The sequence below is a fragment of the Eptesicus fuscus genome, chromosome 23 (assembly GCF_027574615.1).
Source record: "Eptesicus fuscus isolate TK198812 chromosome 23, DD_ASM_mEF_20220401, whole genome shotgun sequence".
NCBI lineage: Eukaryota > Metazoa > Chordata > Mammalia > Chiroptera > Vespertilionidae > Eptesicus > Eptesicus fuscus.
Genome location: NC_072495.1, coordinates 26,922,221 through 26,948,217, shown reverse-complemented (window position 1 = coordinate 26,948,217; position 25,997 = coordinate 26,922,221). Strand labels below are relative to the sequence as shown.

At 52.6% G+C, this 25,997-nt stretch overlaps 1 protein-coding gene across 2 annotated transcripts in view; it reads right to left on the bottom strand.

Annotated features, from left to right (window-relative positions):
- Window positions 1–20,751, bottom strand: part of SPECC1L (sperm antigen with calponin homology and coiled-coil domains 1 like) — a 52,852-nt gene extending 32,101 nt beyond the window's left edge. Inside the window, exons 1-4 of one of the 2 annotated variants that reach the window (XM_054712663.1) lie at window positions 20,633–20,751; window positions 7,733–7,922; window positions 2,979–3,132; window positions 1–1,634 (exon numbers count right to left, since the gene is read on the bottom strand). In XM_054712663.1, coding sequence (XP_054568638.1) covers window positions 1–1,634; window positions 2,979–3,132; window positions 7,733–7,885 — 1,941 coding nt within the window. In that variant the 5' untranslated portion in view covers window positions 7,886–7,922; window positions 20,633–20,751. Of the gene's footprint in view, window positions 1,635–2,978; window positions 3,133–7,732; window positions 7,923–19,904; window positions 19,941–20,632 lie in introns of those variants that run through there. The other variant, XM_054712662.1, reaches the window with a different exon arrangement.
- Between the last annotated feature and the right edge of the window lie 5,246 nt (window positions 20,752–25,997).

The window sequence follows — 25,997 nt, the reverse complement described above, 5'->3', positions numbered from 1 at the left end:
CTTGGCAATGGCGTCCTGCAACCGATTGGCATCATTCCGGGTGTGAGCCAGGTCCTCCTGCAGGCTGCTAGCCAAAGTCTCCGCTTTCTCCTTGTCCAGCCTGACGCTCTCCAGGAGATCCTGAATATCAGACTTGTCTCCCGAGTTATGGATGGAGTACAGCTCCGCCACTTTCTGCTTCTCATTCTCCAGCTGGGCCTTCAGGCGGTTCATCTCGATCTGGTCACTGGCCACGGTGGCTTTGTACTCTTCCAAGGTGGCCGCCAAGGCCGCTTTCCCCTTCTGCTCAGACTCCACGATCCGCTCCATGTGGTGGTTGCGCTCCTTGAGGGCCCCGATCATCTCCTGAGCCTCCTTGTTGTCCTGTTCTGCCATCTTCAAAGTGTTGCTTAAATGTTGCTGGACCCCAAGGAGCTGCTCCCGTTCAAAACGGGCGTTCTCCGCCAGATCCATGTAACGCTGTTCCAGCTCCATGTAGCGGCCACTCTTGACGTCTTCATCGATGACGTAGGAGATGTGGTGCTCGTCCAGAAGGGAGCGGAAATATTCGATCTGTCGGCTAAAGTGCTCCAACTTATCGCTCTGCTGACAGAGAGACTCCATCAGAATGACCTTCTCCTCGCCCAGCCTCTCGTTCTCGCTGTTCAGCTCCTGGGTGATCTGCTGGAGGTCGGCCAGCTCCTGCAGCGTGGCCTGCAGCTCCTCACTCGTGCTGTGCTGGTTCTCCTCCATCTGGTGGATGCGCTCCGTCAAGCAGGCCACGGACACTTCGCTGGCATTCCCGCTGCTCCCCTTGCGGGAGCGCTCCGTGCTCGGCGCGCCCTCCGACTCCGAGGACGAGGGCGCGTCCAGGGCGTCGTCGCTCGAGGTGAGGGGCTGGTACACCTCACTGGACTCGCTGTCTAGATTGTCCATCGAGTTGCTGTGCTGATGGTCCATGAGGGTGTTTTCGTCCTGACTCAAAAGGTCCTCCACTGACCCCGGGGCAGAGCCTTCCACCGAGGAGGTCAGCGTCCCCCCTCCGTCGCTCTGGTTCCCGGGGGTGATCTCTGGGCTCAGGGACTGATAGCCGAACAGCTTTTCCGAATTGTCTAGCCTCTGCTCGAGGGAGAAGCCCAGCGCGTTCAGCCTGTCCTTCAACATCCTGTTTTCATTCTTCAGCTGGTTGAGCTCTTCCCGGATGGCCGTGTTCTGTTCCTGTAACTGCAGCAGCGTGGACTCCACATCGGTGGGCTGGTGAGCAATCATGGCCTCCTTCTCCTCGGCTTTCTCCTCCCCCTCAGAATGCTCCTCGTTAAGGCCCAGCTGAGCGCGCATGTCTCGGAGTTCACTTCTCAGATGTAAGATCTCCACGTCCTTGGTTTTCGCCAGCGAGAGGAGGTCTTTCACTGTGGCTTCCAGAGCAGCTTTGTCACTGATCTGATTGTCCGACTTAGACTTGCTCATGCGAACGTCACATTCGGCAGCCGTGCGACTGCGGGAGCGCTTGGTCAGGGCCGCGTCACTGGCTCCCTGGCCGGCAGACGGCAGCTTTTTGCTCTGGTTTACCCGGGGACGCTCACGTAACCTTTCTCTGGTAGAACTGGCTTCTTTATTACCTGTGGATGTGCTACGCTTGGTTGAAGAGGTTGTGCCTACATGTTTAAAACAAAGAATTTAAGGCAAAAATATTAGTGATAAAAAGGCACATAGTTTACTTATGCCCCAGGTCTAATGAGATGAAATCTAGGCATCTACACATTGATTTCAGAGAGAGGAAGGGAGAGGGAAGGAGAGACAGAAACACCAACGAGGAGAGAGAATAATCGATCAGCTGCCTCCTCTACAACCCCTACTGGGGATGGAGCCCGCAATCCGGGCATGTGCCCTGATTGGGAAATGAACCATGACCTCCTGGTTCACGGGTTGACGCTCAACCACTGAGCCACACCGGCTGTGGCATGATCCATTGTTAATTATAAAAATAACAGGAATATGTTTAAATACCCACAAACACTTAAGAAATAAATTAGCATTTTTTTTTTACTTTGAAAAATACTATCTCGACCTAATCAATGAGTATTTTTAAAGCATCCATTAGTTCTTTATGTGGCAGGCGCCAGCCACAGAGGCAATAAGGAACACAGAGCTCCGTGCTGCAGGAAGACAGTCAGGACCTCGGCCAGGTGTCAGGAGCAGTGAGGGGAGGGAAGTGTGGCCCGCCACAGGACAGGCAGGGGACGAGCAGGCAGGACGAGCATGGCATGTAAAAAGGTAAGTGAGGCCACACAGGTGACAAAGCAGCAGGGGATTCCTATGGAGACTGACTCCGGGAGAGCTCAGTGAGCCAGAGGCCAGCAAATGCTCTTGAGCGGGAGAAGCATGCGGAGGGAGCCCCTCCAGGGAGACTAACCTAGACGGTGCTAATGGACCAGGTGAGGAAGGCAGGCAGAGGGCAGAGGAGGAACATGAGCCGGGAAATGAAGGAAGCCCTGCCCTCAGGGAGTAAGATCGGGATCTCTGTAAACACACAGAAGGGACCATAGATCAGTAACAGATTCAAAGGCACAAGTAAGAGAATGGGGAGGAACCACCGCAAATGGAGGCCACGGAGGAAAAGGACTGACGTAACGCTGCCCCCCAATAGTAATCCCCTTCCCCGCTTCTGTAAGCCAAACCATCGGCCTTCTTCACTAAGCCACAGGCCAGGCTGAGGAGGAAACGGTCTGTGCACGAGGGAGCCAGGAGGAGGAGCCGCCCTGGGGGAGCACTGAGCATGTCCACGGGAAAGGCGGTCAAGCGGCCAGAAGAAAGGGACAGGCCAGGAGGCGGAGAAGCTCCCTCGGGCGCTGTGACCAGTGGGCAGGAGAGGAATCGAGCGCACGGACACAGGCCCGGGAGGCCGGTCAGCTCCCTGTGTACGAGCCGGAAGCTCTCTATTCGGTGGACCCCGATCCCACCACCCCGCCGCGGCGCCCAAAAGGTGGCTGAGCGCCCACCTGCGCTGCCTTTGGGTTTGCTCTCCACGGTGGTCATGGCGGGGGCCGAGGCTGAAGACGCTGTGGAAGAGCAGGTGCTCTTCTTCCCTTTGACACCATTCGTCACGGTCACCCCTCCAGCCATCCCAGCCAACAGGTCATCACTGCTCTTGGTCTGCAAGCAACACAAAATCACAATAAATCGACACGATGAAGCAAGATAAATAGACTTTCAGACGAAATAAAGCTCCTGACTTACAGTGAGTTCAAGAGTTCTACAAAGACTTCCTAACCGTTAGCAAGCCGTTTATCATACGTGCAACAGAAGCAGAATTTCTCAACTGGTTTCCAAACAATCACACTTCTTCCTAAAGTGAAGAAATCATATCTGTGATCGTATATGTAATCTAACATGTTATGAAAGCCCACTGTGTGCTCACAGGTGTCAGCTTCATGAGGGACGAGGAAAATGAGACATCCCCTATTCCTCCTTCATCCAGGACGTGACTATGAACAGAGACCATCTGAGCGATGCCACCTGGGCTCTCTGGAAAGTTCCATAATGCCACAGGGAGTGCCATCCTGCATTTCTAGAGAGAAATACCAATGGGAATCAGAAATCATCTGCATGCCCTTAAATGGTTCAATAACGAAGCCAAGACCTAAAAAAGTATTCTGAAATTTTTTCTTACCTTATCAAATTTTTAGTAGTCTAATTTAAGCCAAAACTGAAAGATTTATTTAGAGGCCTGGATAATATATAAATAAAAACTAGGTATTTCATGGTTAGAGGGAGGCTAGTCAGTCTAAATGATGGTGCTACTTGAGAAAGACCATTCGTAGCATTCGTTTCTATTTTGTACAGATGCAGGGAAAGTATCCGCTTCTCAAAAACCCCACAAGCACTCTGAACTCGGTTTTTACTTCTCCCAGAAGCAAGAGAGAACACAAGCATTTTTCTTGTTTCCTCAATACAAGAAACAAGAAGTTCTGGGCAGCTAAGGTGAAGGCACAGTCAGTCACCTGACTTAGGTGGTTCTCTATCTGGAAACATGCTGCCCCTAGATAACCATAATTAATCCATTTCCACGAATTAGAACGGTTCATAAGTAAAACAATTTCTAACGTCTCTTCCCATTCTAAATGTCAGTGACTCCACATGGAACAGATTCTGTTCTCATCATTCAATTATGAAAACTATTCATAGTAGTACCATTAGGTAGGTCAATCTGTCTTACTAAAAAAGAGGCGGAAAAAGGATTAATGTTTTAAATGCATTAAACAGAAATTAGATTTAGTATTTAGGGTTGTCATATTATGAAAAATCTAGGCTATACAATAAGGGAGGGGGATAGTGCATTAATCATTAAGGATTGTTCATATTCTTTAAGACTAATTCTGTTGCCCTGGCTGGTTTGGCTCAGTGGATAGAGCGTCGGACTGCGGACTGAAGGATCCCAGGTTCGATTCCCGGTCAGGGCACATGCCTGGGTTGGGGGCCCGATCCCCAGTGTGGGGCGTGCAGGAGGCAGCCGATCAATGATTCTCTCTCATCATGGATGTTTCTCTCCCTCTCCCTTTCTCTCTGAAATCAATAAAAATGTATTTTTAAAAAAAGACTAGTTCTGTAAATAAAACCAGTCACTTACTTGGAGGGTGAACATCCCATACAGTGTACAGATGATGCGTCGTAGAATTGTGCACCGTGAAACCTGAGTAACTTTGGTAACCTGTGTCACCCAAATCATACCGTTAACCCCTCTTACACTAAAAAGACATGATCACAAATCATCATCGAGAGTCATCAGTTATTTAGGTAGATTCTAATTGAAGTAACTCAGCTTAATTCCCATCTATCGATTTTTAGGCAAGTCTTCCCATCAGTACCAGGAGTAAGTGCATTACTTCTCCCGGGATGAACATGAGCGCCCGAGCACTGTGCGAAACTGGGAAGTGGAGGCCTGTAGGAAACCGTCCTACCTGGAAACCATCTCTTCTACTGGCTGTGACGAAGAATTAGGTAAACCAAGGCCCAAGACATGTCACAGCCGCTGGACCATTTCCCCAAAACTCCCGGGAAATAACAGTAGAGCTTCATTTTACTATTTGCAAAAGCTGCAATCAGCAGCGAGATGCTCTGGGTCAGAGTCCCTTCCTGCACCACTCAAGTAGGTCTAGCCCCAAACAATATTTGAAAATTGGTATTAATTTTGACTCATTCACACCGGACAGACACAGTAAGGGAATGAGCAGGCATGTCCACATGAGGGAATGAGCAGGCATGCAGTGTTTAAATCCTTAAGAGCCAGATGCTTCATTCATTTGGTTAATCATCAGTGCTCCAGCACCGTCACAGGAGTTCAAGTTGTGGGGAGGGATCTATATGCTAGAGAACCACAGCGAGATCTGAAAACTTAGAAACATAAAATAACACTTCAGTTTGTGGGTCTCCAAGTCTTTTTAGTTTTTTTTTAAAAACTTTTCTGTTCATTGTCAGTTTTCTTCTTTACTCCAATTTCTATTCAAGACTGTCTCCTCCTTTCTGAAGTCAGAGCAATTGCTCCAGTCGGGGTGAAGTGTCCCCAAATAGCTTCATCTCCTCTATGACCCTCCCCACGACTCACACACAGAACTCACTTACACAAGCCAGCCCACACAGCAGGCCACAGCTCGGGACAGCTGGCACGCGCTGGCACACAGCAGGCACACAGTTCTGCTTTACAATGAGAGAGCACTCACTGTTCAAGACGGAGCTATTGCAGCTCCGGTCCCAGCCTCAGATCGGGCCCGCCTGCCCGGGGCACACTCCACTGGGAACCTCACAGACGCTGCCTGCCACCGATAAGGAGGCAGCGGAAGGCAGTGGGCAAATCCAAAGCCAGTGTCTCAACCTGTTCTTCCAGTCACGGAAGTCACAGGCCACACAGGCTCCACGCCGAGGACAGCCCCAGAAACGCAGGAACCAGTTAGGCCGGAAGCTGCCAGCTGCCTCACGCGGAAGAGGAGCCCTCCGCGGAAATAACTAATCCCGGTGCTGGTGCAGACTAACGGACGTGGCAGAGGCCTGGCCACAGGACCCCGCAGCTCACTGGACAGCAGCAGGGAGAGGGTCTGGGGCGTCCCTAGCCCCTGGAGTAAGTCTGGGTTGGTCTCGACAGCCCTGGTAGAGAAGACCAGCATTTCCTGCCAGCTCTGTCCACACCCAGGGAAGTCCCTCACCCGCTGCTCCTGGAGGCACCCCTAAAAATAACTCGGCCTCATCTACCAAAGCGCCGCTCGGACAAAGGCTTTCCAGCAGGCGTGTTCCAGGCAGGGCGTGCTCCGCCCAGCGGAGACCCTCTCCAGGTTCCCCACCGAGTCAGAGCTCAGAACACCCTCCCTCCCTCCCTCCGACAAACAAGCAAAGAACGGAAAAGGGAATTCCGGGGGGGGGGGGGGGGGGCTGGAAGACGATGTGGGACTCTGCGATGGCACAGACGCGACCTGGAGCCACCCTGTCCCTGGGAGCGTCCAAACCAACAGGCCCTGGGAGGAGTGTTCGGAGCAAACCAGTAATGCCGCTGGACTGCGCGCGAGCTGTGCGCCAGGGCAGCACCCATCCTTCCCCTCCGTCCCCCTCACGGCCGCCTCTCCACGGCCCCCCGAGCACACACTAGCCCCCCTGTCTGCTCCTGAGCCCATGAGCGAAGGCAGCGACTTTCAACCTCTTTCGCCTCCCGGCACACACCAGACTAGCTACTGAAATCCTGCAGCACATCAAACCACACTTTTTGCCGGTCTGACAAAAAAACAGGTATCAGTTAAAATTAATTGGCTACTGTTGTCCTTTTCATTTTATTAGTTGACCACCTACGGGAAAAGAGGTCAGTGCCCCTGGCTGAACGGTCAGGCACTCACTCACGTTTTAAAAGTTCTCGCGGCCCGCTGGTGGAGAGTGGCTGATCTAGTGACTCACGGTCCTATATGATCACAAGAACCAGCCGGCCTACAAAGGAGAGTCAATTCCAACTAGAACTAACGCTGGGTCAGCTGTCAGAAAGTGACAGTTACGGTGTGAAGGGGTGGGTGGGAATGAAAACCCTGCCCGGGGGTCTCAGGAATGTCACTGCTGGTCATCCTTTAAGACCCAGCATAGCCCTGGCCGGCTTGGCTCAGTGGATAGAGCATCAGGCCTGCAGACTGAAGGGTCGCGGGTTCGATTCCAGTCAAGGGCATATGCCTGGGTTGCAAGCTCGATCCCCGGTAAGGGGTGTGCGGGAGGCAGTCGATCAATGGTTCTCTCTCATCATTGATGTTCTCTCTCTCTCTCCCTCTCCCTTCCTCTCTGACATCAATAAAAATATATTTAAAAAAAAAAAAAGACCCGGCATACCCCTCAGGCGGGAAACAATCCTTCCCTACTTGAAGCTGCTGACGTTTTCCGGCTTTCCCAGGGCACCTGATTTTCTCGCGTGTACCTTAGTTATTCTGGGTGACTCACCTCCATGCATTACTAAACAAACTCCTTGAGGCAGACTCTGCCTCCAGCTCACACCAGCACAGAGCTTTGCATGAGGCTCAGTGACTTGTTTCATGAATAAGCCGACTATTTGGTTTCATTCATAGAGTCAGCCATACACACCAAGGGAGTCCACCAGACTGCGACCTCTTCAAGGCGATGCGCTCCCAGCGCCAGCAGAGGGCGAACCCACAGGATGCTTCTCTAATAAACCACACATCCCAGAGAGAGCCGCGCCTCCCGAGTCCCGGCTCCACCATCGCCGCAGAGTGAGTACCTTTGACAACGCTGCTGCTGCTCCAGGTTTGACCAGTTTGCCGCCTGCAGATGCTGAAGAACTGCTCTCAGGTTTGGCTTTTTCTCCGGTTTGCGCTTTGCTTATCCCAGACACCTTAGGCACTGAGCCGACACCCCTGCTTGCTTTCTTCATTCTGGGCTGCCTCTTCGTGATGCATTTACAAGCAAACCTGCGGAGAGAAATGGCATGCTGAGCGCGAAGCTGAGAAAGCGCCTTAGAAATGTGCTTTTGAAGAGTTTTACTCTGTGATAAATAAAAATGATCGAAAGCTAGACGCAGCTACAGGAAATAAAAGTTGAAACATTCTTAGACTTATTAATGCCCTTTATTTGCAAGGCTTCCTTCTTGAATGTGACGAATTTGAAATGATTCTAGTTTAATTCAATTCAGGTAACTGCTAGCGATATTCATATATGACAGGCTGTGTTGTCCCCGGAACCTCCTCCCGGGCTCAGCAATAGCACGGCTGCACGTAGTCAGGAGGGCTGGGGCAAGCTCCGGCTGTGACACACAAGCTGTGATCTGTGTCACCTGTGAGACCGTGGGCAAATCACTTCATCACTTCGAATCTTTGCAACTCTGCTTCCTGTCCTAGGAAGAGGAGTGGTGACCCTAGCTTACAGAGTCCTCCCACAAACGAGCATGCGCACCACGAGAAAGAGCAGGCCTCCAGACATGCTCACTCCAGAAGCCATGGCACCAGGGCTCACGAGCCAGAAAGACAGTGCCACCAGCTAAGCTCAGGGACGACCATTCATTTCAGTGATTCAGACACTCCACCCTCCCAAACCACCCACCCAGGACGCATCCCAATCGGGCTTCAGAAATAATGCCAAGCCTAAACTGGTTTGGCTCAGTGGATAGAGCGTCGGCCTGCGGACTCAAGGGTCCCAGGTTCGATTCCGGTCAAGGGCATGTACCTTGGTTGCGGGCACATCCCCAGTGGGAGGTGTGCAGGAGGCAGCTAATCGATGTTTCTCTCTCATCGATGTTTCTAACTCTCTATCCCTCTCTCTTCCTCTCTGTAAAAAATCAATAAAATATATTTTTTAAAAAAAAAGAAAGAAAGAATGCCAAAAGCACCCGGAGAATTCCTCTCCGCGGCCCCTGGATGTCTGCTCAAACCGGTAACCTTTCCGAACTCTCAGCTTCCTCATGAGTAAAATGGGTTGGTAACCAGACCACCCACCTTAAAAGAATGTTGAGAGGATGAAATAAAATAATAAACCTCAAATGCTCAGCAGGGTGGCAGCCCACAGTAAAGACGGAGTAAAAGTAAGCTATCATAATTTATAGTGCACACACCACATGCCCCGAGTATGACTAATGCCTTATTAAAATAAAGCAGCAACTCAAAAGACACTTTGTAAGAGAAACTCCTTATAATAAGACACGACTAAAGATTGTTTTACTTACTACTTACATTAAATTATATACTGCGGTGCCCAGATGTCAACAAACAGCACTTGCTTCTGGTTCTTTCCCACTGGAAATTATAGATCAGGAAATACTGAAAATACATGGTAGGGAATTCACTAGAACAATAATCAAGAGACCTGGCTGTGGTCAGGCCTGACGTCTGCATGGCTGTGGGGAGGCCATGCTAATAACGCTGAGCCCGGTTAGAAGGCGAGGAGGAGCTGTTAGGATCTTTCCTTCAGAAATTCAAAAAGTCTGTTTTATAATTTGTGCTTCAGAACCAGAAGTCAAAACATTTTTTAAAAAAAGAAATTGTTTTTTAGTTATGATTGTTTATGCCTATTAATATCTCATTAAAAATCCAAAAGGGGCCGAAACCGGTTTGGCTCAGTGGATAGAGCGTCAGCCTGCGGACTCAAGGGTCCCGGGTTCGATTCCAGTCAAGGGCATGTACCTTGGTTGCGGGCACATCCCCAGTGGGGGGTGTGCAAGAGGCAGCTGATTGATGTTTCTCTCTCATCGATGTTTCTAACTCTCTATCCCTCTCTCTTCCTCTCTGTAAAAAATCAATAAAATATATTTTTAAAAAATCCAAAAGGGTTTTGACCCAAGCAATCTAAATACATTTATCTCTATAATTTCACAAACTCCATATTTAAGATGTAGGGATCATGTTAAAATTGTAAACTAAGAACAGACTTAAAACACTGAGAAGGAATCACAGAGTCAAGGGAAAACCAAAGTTTAGCAAATTAGCTGCATTACAGTCAGTAAATAAATGTTGCTAAATGAATCAAAACCAATGCCCAATCTGATACAAGCACATGTACTACAAAAACCAACAGCCCGGCCAGTGTGGCTCAGTGGTTGAGCATCGACCCATGAACCAGGAGGTCACAGTTCGATTCCCAGTCAGGGCCGGGCTTCGGGCTCGATCCTCTCTCCCTCTCTCTGAAATCAATAAAAACATGTTTTTTAAAAAGTTGAAAAGATTCAATAAAAAATGCTTTAATTAAATAAATCATAATGCACTAGGCTGGTCCTAGACTGAATTCCTCAACATATACATGTTTTTAACCTTACTAATTGTGAATTATAACACACAATAAAAAAAAATGCATTTCAATGTACACAGACTTGGAGTGGCATTTCACTGAGAAAGTCGAGGCTTAGTCATAGGAAAAGCCTGAGCTTTGTCATGTCAAAATCCCCAAACCAAACCAAACCAAAGCTCTGCACACGTGCCGGGGGTGTGCAAGGCGCACAAAACAGAGGGAGGGCGAGGGAGGCTGGGCGATGCCTTCAGGACTGTGACTCTCTGCTTAGTCCGAATCCACGTACAAAGTCCATTACTGCTCAAAACACTTCACTTCTTATTGACAATTTTACATGCCTATTTTTTTCTGTAAATATATTTTTATTGATTTCAGAGAGGAAGGAAGAGGGAGAGAGAGATAGAAACATCCATGAGGAGAGAGAATCATTGATCGGCTGCCTCCTGCAGGCCCCCACTGGGGATCGAGCCCACAACCCAGGCATGTGCTCTTGGCCGGAATCGAACCTGGGACCTTTCAGTTCGCAGGCCGACGCTCTATCCACTGAGCCAAACCGGCTAGGGCCATGCTTATTTTTATGATAGCATGATATTGTCTCATCTTTAAGACAGAATTTATCTCATGCCTAAAATTAGACATGAAAGATTAGGTTGTGATTATCAACTAATATGCACATTGAATGTGGTAGTTTACCTGTTTCCTGAAACCAATCCTGCAAATGACTTCCGGAGGAAAGATGGCATTTACCTACCTCTCCTCCACTCCGAGCTCCGGCTCTGTGAGGGAAGCCACTTCACCGCGTCCCCCCTTATTCTAGGGTGCACCCCCCCCACACACCGGCACGGGCACAGGAGGACGAAAAGAAGCTCCTCCATGCTGTCCACCCTCTTCCCCTCCCAGCTGCCTCCCGGCGTGTGGCTGCCACTCTGCAAGGGGCGGGAGGGGCCTGGCACGGAGGGAGGGCGGCTGTGCCACACGCCCACGTGGCCACTGACGTCAGAGAGAAGGAGGTGATGGCGAGCCAGGTCAGCACAGCTCCGAGGAGACGCACAGGAGCAAAACCAGACTGCGCTGGGAGGGGAAGCACACTCGAGTAGAAGGTGAAAGATAAAAGCTTTTCCAAAACGTGGCTTTGTGAGCCCTGGCCAACGTGGCTCTGTAGGTAGGAGCGTCATCCTGGGCACTAAAAGGTTGCGGGTTCGATTCCCGCTCAGGGCATGTAAGGGAGGCACCCAATCAATGTCTCTCTCTCTTTCCCCCCACCCCCCGCCACCGCCGGTCCTCTCTCTCTAAGCAATAAAAAACATATCCTGCCGAAACCGGTTTGGCTCAGTGGATAGAGCGTCGGCCTGCGGACTGAAGGGTCCCAGGTTCGATTCCGGTCAAGGGCATGTACCTTGGTTGCGGGCACATCCCCGGTGGGGGGTGTGCAGGAGGCGGCTGATCGATGTTTCTGGCTCTCTATCTCTCTCCCTTCCTCTCTGTAAAAAGTCAATAAAATATATATTTTTTAAAAAACATATCCTCAGGTGAGGATTTAAAAGTTTTCTGGCTTTGTGAGAGCGAGAGCCAGAGAGGAACGAGGCGGCCAGCTGGCCCGTGGGGAAGGCCGCTGCCCCCCAGCACCCCGGATTCTCAGACCCGCCCTCGGTGGCTGGCCAGGAGGAAGACACCACGGTTAGCAGCTGCCCCAAGTCTGAGCTCTTTCTTCTGAACTACAACTGCTGACAGAGGATGTGAGAAAAAAGGAGTCCATTAACAAGCAATAGAAATCCAAAAGCCCAACTCCATTTCCACTGGTTCTGGCCACAGAAAAGCCCACCCATCCTAATTTATGGTTTTTCTCTTACTCGACAAGCTTTAGCACAAGGAAATATTCAAGCAAAACTGGACGCTCCCTGGATTGTGCAAACTTAAAGCCATACGGGTTCTCCTCCTCAGTGCTGTCCAAAGAATAAAACAAAAAACCTAATTAATCTCATACCAAGATCTCTCCAGACCCATTTCAGGAGATGGCTCTTGGTAATACCACTGCTGAAAAGCCGTTAAACGACTAACAATACTTAACATTCCAGACAAGTGACAAGGCTACAAGAATTCCTGGCTACAGTACACAAACGATTATTCCAGATTTAGTCCAAAACAAATCGGTTCCCAAAGTTCAAAATCCCAGAATGCAAGAAATGTTGAGTCTCCTCTGGCCACTCCCTTCTCAGCCAAGGTTCCTGACGATTTATAAAAAGAAAACGTTTATTCAGGATGCTTGCAAACGGTGGCTCTATGCTCAGGCTTTGGCAGGCGGTTATAAACTCGCACAATGCTGTATTCATAAAATGAACCGTCGACCATATTTTTAACTTAAAACATCAATTTGATATATTTGTATATTTATAACAAACTGATCTGAAATACAAAATGAAACATTTGCTTTTGTATTTCACTCGTCAGTGAAGCGTACCACTAAAAACCCTTTAAAATAAGGTGTTAGAAGGGTCATTTTTGTTGCCAATGACAGAGTCTCGCTAAAGCACAGCCAGGCCTCGCTCGCCGGCGGCAGGCACGCACATCAGGCCCACGTAAGGGTGACCAGAGCCTTCCTCGCTGGCCACGGACAGAGCGGGGTCTGCAAAGGCGAACTCCCGACCCCACGCCGCCACCACAGCCCGCTCACTCCCCGGGTGAGCTTCCTCTCAAGGGGAGGCCTGAACAGGGAGACCACACAGGGCTCAGGGGTGCTCCGTCTTCAGACGGTAAAAGGATGGAGATGTGTGTTGGCTGACGGCAGTCCCTCCTCTGTCCCCAGCGCCCCTGCCAGGAAGCAGCACAGCTGGGTGCGTACAGAGCCTCCAGCTGTGCTCTCTGCCTTCATCCTCGGCACCACCCGGCCTCTCCACACTCCGAAGCACAAGCCCACCTGCCGGCCCGTCAGGGGATGCCTCGGTGCCTACCTCAGGCCAAATGCCTCCGTGGCCAGCAGGCTGCCCTCCAGCCCCGGCTCCCACCCCCCTCCCCACCTACCGGCCCATTTCCCACACAGACAGAGCCCCACTCCTGCTGCGGTCGGTCCCGCTCCCTGGCACGTGGCCACAGGACTGCTCTGGGGCCGCCTCGGACTGAACGAGCACTCACTATTTGTGTGACGTCCCAATGACTGGGCGTCCTGCCCCGTCCTTTCTCCGGCAATCCTAGCCCTGCACACCGTTCCTCCAACGGGGAAAGGAAAGACAGCGGCAGAGAAGGGAGGACCAGAACACAGGGAATAACATACCAAGTGAACCACAACCAGACCATATGGGGAGAAGTCTTGTGCCACAACCAGCAGGAATATTAAGCCGAATCCCTTTGCTTGACAGCCGGCCCTGCACGAAACAGCCTGACCCACCACCCCAAACCCCCTGAGGGACCCCCTCCCCTCCACCAGCCTCGCTTAGAGCAGCAGGTCCGTCACCTTCATGAACCTAGCCGCCCTGTGCCAGTCACTCTCCCTGGTTCATGCCGCTCATTCCAACGGGCACATTATTCCCCAACTCCAATGCCCATTCATTGGAGGCCCCCCACCCGCCCAGGGCAGCTTTCTGTCTGTGGAAGCTCCTGCTTCCAGGCACATCCTCTGGTTGGCTCAAATACACTTTTATAACATTTTCTAAAAAGGGGCAATTTCAAAGGACAGGCACAGCTCAGCCCCCCCGGAGCCACTGGAGGCGCTACCTCTCCCAGGACCGTATCACAGCTGGGCTCCCCACCCAGGGAGCCCAGCGCCGGACAGACCTCTCCCAGCACTAGGGCCCCGCAGGGCAGTGGACACACCGCTCCACAGGCTCCCAACGCAGATGCTGGGCACGGGGCCAGGCAGGACCAGGGCCTAAGTCTACCTCCCATCGTCAGACAGAGAACGGAACCACAGCTAGGAAACAGACCAAAGCGCGAGGAGAAGAGGCCAGACCCCAGAAGACACTCTTCAGACTGTGAGGTCATCAGGTGCAGCTCCAGCCGGTGCCAGCCAGCCCTAACGGCACCCTAACGGAGCGGAGGCCGCCTCCTCACCGCTGGTCGGGTGAGGACGTGAGAGGAGAAAAGAGGAAAACGGTGGAAAGCACTTCCTTCCGAGTTCACAATGTCCCGGGCCACACTTCCTGTGAAAAGGCTGAGAGGCACATGTAACTCAATGACACCCACTCTGCTGTCCGCTCCCCCCACGGTCATGAATGTTCTCGACGGCATCTAGGGGCGTGCGTTCTCCCCGCAGGCTGGCAATGCACTGCGCCCAGGTCCCCCAGAGGACCCGCCATCTACTGCAGCTCTCACCTCGGGAAGTGTATTTCTTAAATACTGACTTCAAGGTCAACACGACTCCCTGACCCATGTCAGTGCGGCTGTGACTACCTTTTCCAGCCAAAGCAACACAAAACAGCTGCATGTCTCTCCCATGTAAAGGCTCTTCAGACGTTTCAGTTACAAAAGAAGCAATGCGTACTAGGTTTTCCATGTCCTAGGCACTGCGGTTCCTTCAACCATAATGACCCGGATGCAATTAACCTCGGCATTAGTGACAGGAAAGGAGCAACGGGAAGGCCCATGCAGGCAGGTCACCGGGCAGCTGCCCCGGGAGCTAAAGCTTTCCACTCCCCACGAGCCACCAGGCTGTTCCCTGCCCATCCTGGGGGAGGGGGCCGGACGGGGGGAGAACAGACCCATGCCCAGTGAAGTTGGGGTGACATCGGGAAGGTACTTGCCCTGTCAGTCACACCTGAGAACAGGTCTTTGGCCAGAATGGGCGTGGCCACTGGAAGGGTACAAAATCTGGAATATTCCATTCCCTAAACCAGTGGTCGGCAAACTCATTAGTCCACAGAGCCAAATATCAACAGGACAACGATTGGAATTTCTTTGGAGAGCCAAATTTTTTAAACTTGAACTTCTTCTAACGCCACTTCTTCCAAATAGACTCGCCCAGGCCGTGGTATTTTGTGGAAGAGCCACACTCAAGGGGCCAAAGAGCCGCATGTGGCTCACGAGCCGCAGTTTGCCCACCACGGCCCTAAACAAAGGAGTGTGTTCTCCTGATTGCTCCTGGTGTGTTGCACTTGACTCCTGGCTTGAGGGGCTCCCCCCTGCTTCCGGGCATCCACCCGCAGGGCCTAAGCCGTGTGAACTGCACGCGCACGGACGGTGGCCTGTCACCAGCCTGATCCTGAACCGCACCCGCTGCAACGTGAACACACCTGGACACTGCTCTGGCTCTGCTTCACTGAACCCCAGCTCCCCTCTCTGACCGGATGGGACTTCAGAAACAGAGGTAACCACGCAAATAAAGATCACTCCCCATCCCACGCGCGTCTCGGAAAATTCTCTCTCTCGGGGTAGCCTAAGGACCCCACCCTGAGGACCCAGTGGGGAAGAGGCCCCCCTGGTCCCCATAACAGTATGACAAATGCACTCTGGCTGAACAGCAGCTACCGTGACAGACACAGGACTTTCGGGCAGAAACCTGGGCTCTGGTCCACGCTTGGCCGCTGGTCAGCTCTGTATTCTTAACCTTGTTTCACTGACAAACCAAGGACAATAAGAGTTGTTCTAACTACCTCAAGGTGTGGGGCGGGGACCACGTTTAGTGGAAGGTACACACGAAATGCAGGCTTTTTCACTGCCGCCATCGGTGCTCATTAGAGTCTACAGTACTATCAACACCAACTTCACCAACCTTGGGAATTAAGTTAGTTTTATAAATAAAGTTTTGGAACCCAACCCACCCTGAGCACGGGTGGTGGGGAGGATTAGAAGCCAAGGCAGGAAGAGGCAACGAAGAATTCCAGCGCAGCGGGGGGGGGGGGGGGTGGGGGGGGGGCAGCTGGGGGGCAGCTGGATGAAAAGGGGCCACATACACCTGACAAGCTCAGGAGAGGCCCGCTGCAGCCTTACAAACTCGAGAGAGACCTGAGGGAACCACACAGGAGGGTCTGAAACTAAAACTTTCTACGAACAGCAGGTCAAGGCGGTAGTCATGTCCTAGGGCGGCATTTTTCTCTGACAAAGATTAATCTTCAACTTAACGGTCTGCTCTCTTCCTATCTAAGATAACACCCCTGATAACATACCTCTGAAATATCAGAGTAATCTCTCCCTCTCCCCACCCCTCAGAGCAGAGGCCACAAATCCCCTCATAGTTATTACCATGTGACTGTTAACTGTTCTATACTCACCTGAACAGAAGGATGTGTGTGTCTGTCTCTTTTACTTTTTATCCAATCCCAGAGATTTCCCGGATTCACTTCCCCCGCCCGCCTCTGGAATCTATCCCCAAGGAATTTCATGTAACCTCCACGCTACTCCTTTGATTCTGATGTGCAAAATAAGTGGGAAAACTGCCATTTTTAGGCGAACTTTCTCAATCAGTTGAGATTTTGCCTCCTGACAATTGTCAGTTTGACTCAAATAAACTCATAAAAATTGTTACAGGTTTGAATGTTTATGTTGAGACATTTATATTCTCCACTAGACCTTCAGGAACACTAGTTTAACGTAAACTTGAAGGTTGCATTCTTTAAAATCTAAAAACAAGGAACATTAGGAACTAAAATGCCAAAAAAAATATTTTTCAAAATAACATTTTATTCATTATAGTGAAATTGTGATTAGTAAATGACTTGCATTCCATCAGGATCCAGCTCTGTCCCGGACTGGAGGGTCTGACGAAACAAGTCACTGACAAGTGTTCATTCTAACTTCATTTCAAAATGAAGCAGATCACTGACAAGCATGCATTTCTAACTTCATCTCCTTTTTTTTTTAAATCAGCCCTGGCCAGGGTGGCTCAGTTGGTTGGAGTATCCACTCAGGCACAGAAAGGTCTCAAGTTCAATTTCTGGTCAGGGCACATACCCAGTTATGGGTTTCATCCCTGGTGGGGGAAGGAATGAAAGGCAACAGATTGATGTTTCTCTCTCCCTCTCTCTAAAATCAATAAAGAAAAATATCCTTGGGTGAGGATTAAATAAATATTTTTCCCCTTTAACTACTGTTTTCCCTAGGCTATATGCACAATAGACAAACTTGAAATCTAGCATCTAAATCTCAAAGATTTACTGTCCAAACACATAAATTAAAAAAAACACACACACAACACAACAACAACAACAAAGCAAACTAAGGTGAAAGGTATACCAAGTGAAAAAGGGAAGCCAAGTGCATACTGGGAACCAAGGGGATGCCCGCCTGGTGTCTTGGTGACACAATGGACATGAGAGTCAGTCTTCTTCAAGAAAGAAGATTGCAGTCCGACACTAAGGCACAATGAAATGGACTGCCAGCTGGTATGCCTGGCTGGGAGGTGCCTCAAGGCTGCAGTCAAGTGCACCTGGAGTGAGCTCAAGGGCAGGGCCTAGTGTTCCACTTTCCCTGCAGCACTGATATGCCAGCGCGGCCGCACCCAGCACGCGCAGCCGCTTTCCTCGGGCCAGACACTCTGCTATGCTCTGCGGTGTCACCGGCGAGGAGGAGCAGGGAAACACACAGGTGCCGCCCGGCCAGCGTGGCTCCGTGGTTGAGCTTCGACCTGTGAACCAGGAGGCCACGGTTCCATTCCCGTCAGGGCACAGGCCCGGGTGGCACACGCCATCCCCAGTGTGGGGCGTACAGGAGGCAGCTGGTTGATGGTTCTCTCTCATCACTGATGTTTCTCTCTCTCTCCCTCTCCCTTCCTCTCTGAAATCAATAAAAATATATTTAAAAACCCTCACAGGTGCCAAACCCTAACTAAGCAGGGTGCTAGGCAAATCTGCGGACAAGGTATGTCTTCCAGGCAGGGAGGTATCTGCGCTGAGTTCTGAAGGTGACAATCAGAGGACGGGAGAGAATATTCCAGCAGAGGAGGACAAGGAGACTGGGAAGTGTTCAGGGACCAAGAGGTGTTGAGCAAAGCACAATGAAGCACCTAAAAGAGGGGGGAGGTGGAGAGCGGAGGCCAGAGCCAGTGAGGAAGTCCTGGCTACCAAGCTCAGGATTGGTAGGCCTGACTATGCACAGAGGGAGCCACGGAAGGACTTTACGTTGCAGGAGTGGGAGTGAGGAGGTGACTATGAACAGACTGCCCTTTGGAAAGAAGGCAGGAACAAACATCGGGATTTAACTAAAGAATAAAGAGAAGAACTACACTGAAGAGGTGGGGAAAGGTCAGGAAAAACACTGTAACACACCTGCACTCTCTTCCCTCATGGACAAACCCCCTTCATGGGGTGACCAAGCTACCCCCTGAAAACGGAGAACTCGGCGGTAGCTCAACTGCTGAGCTACGCTGGCTGGGCTGGTTGTTTTCAGAAATAAAGATCTAACCACTACGCTTACACCTGAAACTAATACAAAATAAGCCCGGCCAGCGAGGCTCAGTGGCTGAGCGTGGACCTACGAAGCAGGAGGTCACGGCTCGATTACGGGTCAGGGCTCATGGCTGGGTGGCGGGCTCGATCCCCAGTGTGGGGCGAGCAGGAGGCAGCCGATCCCTGATTCTCTCTCCTCATTGATGTTTCTCTCTCTCTCTCTCTCTCCCTCTCCCTTCCTCTCTGAAATCAGTAAAAATATGTTTAAAATATTAGCAACTCAAGCTCCTTTCCATCTCCTCCCTCAACTCCCACACTTTACAGAGGGGGAAATGGAGGTCCAGAGAGGAAGGCAGACTTGCCCAGAGCCATGGAGCCACGAGAATGTCTCTAAGCCGCCCGCCACCTCCCTCCACGGAGCTGGCCAGTTTGCCCGACACCAGCTACGAGGAAGCCCCGTGATCTGCATGTGCACACGGCTCCACGCCAACGCTTACATGGCCATTCATTCTGAACCGCGGCGACACGACCGCCTGAGTCACCTGCGGTATAAAATGGGCTGTGTCCAGCCAGTCACAAGAACCTCTCTGTTTTAGAGACACCCCATCTCACGATGACAGCCTGCACTGCAGACACACATCCTAAACGTTCAAGTTCGAAACGGAAACGTCGATACAAACTTCACCTTCACCGCAGCGGCAGTCATTACCCTCCACTCCCTATGAAGGACGCTGGACTTGACCGACTCTCCGATTTGTGGACTATCACCAAGGTGCGGAGGGAAAGCTTTTCCACGGCACCACATTCACTTTCTTACTGAAATTGTCAAGAAAATCCCCTCCTGCCTGGACCATCCCCGGGCAATTCAGAATTCAGCAACATTCTCCGGCTACCAAAGTCGCCGAGTCTTCAAGACGGCCTGGTGCATACGAACTCAAGAGGAGAAGAGACATTATTTTAGAGAGAGAGAGAAAAAGAAATCTTGGGTCAGCCATTTCCTTACAGAAACAACTTCCTCCCGATCAATAACTCCACGTCCCCTGGCACCACATGCCCTTCTGTATCGGTGTGGCTGCTTTATAATTGACATGTCTTAGGCTGATGTCTAAGAGCACAGCTCTGAGTTCATCTCAAGATGCGTCCTCCCGGGGCCCCAGAAAACGCGGGTGGGCTCTGCAACATTTCTTAGTGTTTGTGAATCTGTCCAAAACTCGGGAACACAGTATGGATGGTGGGAGGGACTCTCTGACAACACCCTTCCCTCCCCCCGCAATCACAGCAGGACGGCAGCGAAGGCACGGGCATTTTCCCCGGGCTCAGCAACCCAAGGTTCCCTCTGCCCGTGAATGAGCCCAGGAATCCTACCTGGTCTAGGAAATAGGCTGCAAGTACGTGGGAGTGGACTTCTTTTCCAGGCAGACACCCCCAGGGGAGCTCCCCAAGGAGGAACGATCGTGTCTTTCGGCCACGCAATTACCACGCTGCGGGAGAGGCAAATGCTTCCTCCGCAAAACACCGGATTATTCCCATCGAACCGGATGCAAGAACCCAGGTCTCAAGGAAAAGGGACATTCCGCCGGCTTCGGGCTGACCTCCCAGCCGAGCGGGACGAGGGCGGGGGCGCGGGCCCCGGAGGAAGCCCAGCCCGCAGGAGGCCCAGGGTCCGCCGCCCGCGGCCCAGCTCCCCGCGCCCCGCTAACCCCGCCGGGGACATGGGCACCGGAGGACCCGGGCGCTGAGGCGGCGGCCCGGCCTCTCCCGGAGCCCGGAGAAAGCAAACTGCGAGCGTCGCGCCCGGCGCCTCGGCTCAGAGGGTTCCGGCGGTTGGGTGACCAGCAGCGGGTCCCGACAGCAGCCAGGGGCGGCCCGCTGACCCCCGGCCCGCGGCGCTGTCTGTGGGGCCGCCCGGGAGCCCGAGGGGACGGCGCAGGCGCAGGCGCGGGCCGGGCCGGGCTGGGGGCCCGGCAGGGGTACGGCGCAGGCGCGGGCCCGACGGGGTCCGCGGGGCCGCCTGGGCCTGGCCGCGCGGGCGGCGCTGAGGAGGTGGACTGGCCCGCGGGCGCCCTCGGAGGGGACCGGGCCCCGGCTCTTACCGCGCGGCGCCGCCTCGCTCGCTCGCTTGCTGGCTCCGGACTTGGGCCGGGGGCGAGGTCGCCCGGTGGCGCGGCCCGATCCCGTTGAGTCCGGCCTCAGGGTACCAGCCAACCCCGCGGCGCCGTTGGCCCGGCCCGCCCTGCCTCCCTCGCGGGCCCCGCCCTCGGCCCGCCCCGGCCCCGCCCTGCGCGACTGGCGCCCAATGTGCAGACGCGGTACAGGCCCCGCCCACATCCCGCTGCCGCGCCGTCGCCTCAAGCCCCGCCCACTCTCTCACGTCTGGGTCGCGCAGGCGCCCTAGCACCCGGCCGGCCACATAAAGGCCTGGGGCAGCCGGTGCGCGCGCATGGAGCCTGCGCCTGGCACTCCAGCTCCTGGCTAGTCTTGGAGGCTTCGCAGGTGACAGGTGTAGAGCTCCTTTGTCCCAAAGGCTAAACTCAGCTCAAAGGTCCGCCAGCGCTTATTTACAGTGTGCCTAGGACTGTGCTAGGCATGAGCTAGATGGGGGTGAAATAAACACACACGCCCCGCCTTCCTGGCGCTCCCCACGCAGCAGGGAACACAGACAATTAAAAGTGAGCCACACAGTTGTTGTGCATCCACCTATGAAATAGGAGATCGCGGTTCGATTCCCGGTCAGGGCACATGACCCGGATGCAGGTTCGTTCCACCCCAGTGTAGGACAATGCAGGAGGCAGCCGATCAATGATGCTCATCGTTGATGTTTCTATCTCTCTTTCCCTTCCTCTCTGAAATCAATAAAAAATATATATTTTTTAAAAACATTTTAAAGAAAGTGAGCCACCCCTAAAAAAACATGAAACTAAATATCCTTTATCAAGTTTAAAAAGTTCTGTGAGGTCGCAATTATCATACAGGTTTTTTTTCCTTTGATAGTGTGAAAGACATTTGATTTTTTTAAATATATTTTATTGATTTTTCTTACAGAGAGGAAGGGAGAGGGATAGAGAGTTAGAAACATCGATGAGAGAGAAACATCGGTCAGCTGCCTCCTGCACACCCCCCTACTGGGGATGTGCCCGCAACCAAGGTACATGCCCTTGACCGGAATCGAACCTAGGATCCTTCACTCCGAAGGCAGACGCTCTATCCCAGGGGTCCTCAAACTTTTTAAACAGGGGGCCAGTTCACTGTCCCTCAGACCGTTGGAGGGCCGGACTATAGTTCAAAAAAAAAACTATGAACAAATTCCTATGCACACTGCACATATCTTATTTTGAAGTAAAAGAACAAAACGGCAAAAACACCCGCATGTGGCCCGCGGGCCGTAGTTTGAGGACGCCTGCTCTATCCACTGAGCCAAACTGGTTAGGGCATTAGATTTTTATTACATCATCTCGGTTTCCTAGGAAAAAGACAACTTGCTTGGTCTTTTTTTTTTTTAAATTTATTTATTTATTTTTTTATTATGGTATCACATCATTGTCCTCATCCCCCATTCCCACCCCAAACCCCTCCCCATGTATGCCCCCACCCCCCTGTTGTCCGTGACCCCTGGTTAGGCTTATATGCATGCACACAAGTCCTTGGTTGATCTCTCCCCCTTTCCCCACCCTCCCCTACCTTCCCTCTGAGGTTTAAGAGTCTGATCGATGCTTCCCTGTCTCCTGTTTTTGTTCATCCATTTATGTTGCTCATTATTTCTCCTAGGTGCGTGAGATCATGTGATACGACTTGCTTGGTCTTGATCTATTTTTCATTGCTAGGCCATTTGCTAATATGTTATTTAGCACTTTCGCATATTTGCCCATAAGTGAGGTTGTGTATCTCCGGCCTGCAAAGTGAAGACGATTTTGGTTGCTGTGGTAGTATTCTACTGGTTGAATTTGCCACACCCTGGTTTCTCCCCGCTCCTATTGGTGGGCATTTGGGTTGTCTGCAGTTGTAACCTATTAGCGGAAGGAAAAGGGGATTCAGCGAAAAAGACTCCGGTGCCTCCAATGGGAAGCCAGGCGTCCTGGGGAGACACGCTTCTGGGTTATCTGATTCTGCTGCCGTGGGGCCTCCGGCCTTTCCTCGTCTTTGAGCTCTGTCACAGCTCGGTGAATTGTAGAAAGCTGATGTCAATGTTAATTATTCTTGTCTAGGGACGTGCAAGTCATTCTTATCTCAAGACCGCCCTCCCAACGGGGGAAAAGCCAGTTTTGCCACCCTTTGCAAGTTTATTTCAGATTTTTTGATCTGTAAATGTAATCCGACTTTGGATCTCTCCTTTGAACTGATGATGACATCTGACTGGTTCCCTCATTAATTAAGGCGTTCAGTGAACTTTATACTGGTATCAAATAAACACGGACTGCCCCGGCGGGGCGGCTCAGTTAGTTCGAGCGCCACCCATATACCAAGAGAGTGGCCGGTTCAATGACTGGTCGGGGCACATGCCTGGGTTGTGGACTGGATCCCCAGTAGGGGGCGTGCACGAGGCAGCCCCTGATGCCACATTGATGTCTCTCTCTCTCTCTCTCTCTCTCTCTCTCTCTCTCTCTCTCCTTTCCCTCTCCCTTCCTCACTCTAAAAATCAATTTTTAAAAATCTTAAAAAACACACACACAACCTGGCCAGTGGCTCAGTGGTTAGAGCGTCGGCCCAAGGGTCACGTCTTTGATTCCTAATAAGGGCACGTACCTGGGTTGCAGGTTGGATCCCTGACCCCAGTCAGCTGAATGGCAACCAATCGGTGTCTCTCTCTCACATCGATGTTTCTCTCTGTCTTTCCCTCTCTCTTCCACTCTCCCTAAAAATCAATGGGGAAAAAATATCCTTGGGTGAGGATTTAAAAAAAAAAAAAGGGAATTGGAGCTACTGGCCTGGAGGCCATCTATCCGTGTATGAGCTCCTCTCGGGGCCCAGCCTCCACCCCCATGACCTCCGTGCTGGGGTCTCATCGCCAGGGAGATGGGCCGAGCTCCGGCGCCCTGAACCCCAGCGAGCTCACTCTGGTTCCCCGCTGACCCGCTCAGCCCCATCCAGTCCCTGCCTCCCCCACCTGGGCCCAGCTGCTCCGTTCGAACCACAGCGGGAGGAGCCAGCTGGCGGGGGCTGCGCGCCAAGTTTTCATCGGAAAACTGTTCCCAATGGTTCTCAGGCCATCGGCTCCGAGCGCCAGGACACGGAGCCGGGATTCTTGACATGCCTTCCTCGGAGCCCGGGGAGCACCGGGTCCCGGGGAATGTGCGCCCGTCGGACAACGGATGAAGTGTCTGCGAGCAGAGAGGAGCTGCTCGCCCTCCACCGCCACAGTGCGCAGGTCAGGAGGGACCCGGGTGCCCAGCCGGCCTGCGGGCGGCCCAGAAGAGGTACCGGAAGGGGACGACTCCGGACAAGTTGTGCCGCCCCCCCCACCCCACTCAGGCCTACAGAGAGCAGACACCATCAGACCCTCTTATGTCAGATCTAGGGAAACGGAGGCTCAGGAGAAGAGAGTGGTGAGGCAGTGCTCCCCTTCTGCCAGCTTTGTGGGTCCCCAGACCTGAACTCAAACCCTGGACCAGACGGCCACCCGCTGTGTGACCTGGAGGATATTAGCCCAACCTCTCTGTGCCTCCAGTTCTCCTTTTCTCCTTCTTCTTCCTCTTCTTCTCCTCCTCCTCCTCATCTTCCTCTTCCTCTTCCTCCTCCTCCTGCTCCTCTTCCTCCTTTTCTTCTTTGTCTTTTTAAAAATATATATATTTTTATTTATATCAGAGAGGAAGGGAGAGGGAGAGAGAGAGATGGAAACATCCATGATGAGAGAGAATCATGGACTGGCTGCCTCCTGCACGCCCCCTACTGGGGACCTAGCCCACAACCCCGGCCTGTGCCCTGACCAGGAATGGAACTGTGACCTCCTGGCTCATAGTTCGGTGCTCAGTCTCTGAGCCATGCCAGTCGGGCCGGTTCTGAACATCTCGAGAGCAGTGGCCATGCAACCCCAGGGCCAAAGGCCACTCACAGCACGTGCCTCCCGGCCAGGCACGCCAATCCTCCTGGCAGCCACCATCTGTCCCGGCTAGAAATTGCTCCGTGGGGGGTTGAGAAATCCTCCGTGCCCCGTGGCCTCGCCGCCCTGCCTCGTTTGGGGGTCAGAGTTGCCCAATCTCTCAGGCACCGCTGCCCCTCACCCTCTCAGCCCGGGAAGCGCGGGCCGAACCCGCCAGCAGGGAGATCGGAGAACTCTGGGGCGAGGGGGCCTTGAGACCGAGGAGCCGAGGGGGTGAGGAGCGGCTGCTCGGGGGCTTTGGGCCCCCAAAAGTGACATGGCCTGGAGAGCCTCTTCCACAACACCAGTAGCCGGGCCGGCGTGGCTCCGTGGTTGAGCGTTGACCTATGAACCAGGAGGTCACGGTTCGATTCCCAGGCACCTGCCCTGGGGTTGCGGGCTCGATCCCCAGTGTGGGGCCTGCAGGAGGCAGCCCATCCATGATTCTCTCACATCATTGATGTTTCTATCTCTTTCCCTCTTCCTTCCTCTCTGAAATCAATAAAAATATATTTTTTAAAAAATAAATTGTAGCGCCCTAACCGGTGTGGCTCAGTGGATAGAGCGCTGGCCTGCGGACTGAAGGGTCCCAGGTTCGATTCCGGTCAAGGGCATGTACCTTGATTGCAGGCACGTCCCCAGTAGGGGGCGTGCAGGAGGCAGCTGATCGATGTTTCTCTCTCATCGATGTTTCTACTCTCTATCCCTCTCCCTTCCTCTCTGTAAAAAATCAATAAAACATACTAAATAAATAAATAGATTGTAGCTGTATTCCGATGAGCAGCTGCTTCTCTCTGGCTGGGTCTGGATGTCCCATGCTGGCCAGGCCACAGGGTCGACAGGTCTGTCTAAGGTCACTGAAGCCCTCCAGCCCCTGGGGAGGCCCCGGGTCTGGGGTGGCCCCCATTCAGGTGCCTCTTCTCCCGGCGCCGGCTCAGCCTGCAGCTCGTGAGGCCCCCGCCTCAGGCCTCCCCTCTGGCCAGAGTCCCACCTGAACCTGCCCGTCCCCAGGCGCGGGGCTCCAGTTTCCATGAAGAGACTGAGAACCGGAGAGTTTGTGGTCAGGCCTGCCCGGTTCCGCCCACGGGAGGGGAGCGGAAAAGTCCTCGGTGTGAGGACGGAGCCCTCGCTGTGCTGGAGCCCCAGAGAGGGCCTGTCTGGGGACACGCAGCCCTGTGACGCCCGGCGGCTGCCTGGCGTGGGACACTCGGCTCATCTCTCCGGGCAGCCGTGGTCCCCCTAAGCCCCTGGTTCCCTTTCTTTTCTTTTCAATCTATTTTGATTGATTTCAGAGAGGAAGGGAGAGGTAGAGAGAGAGAGAGAAACATCCATGATGAGAGAGAATGATGGATCAGCTGCCTCCTGCATGCCCCACACTGGAGATC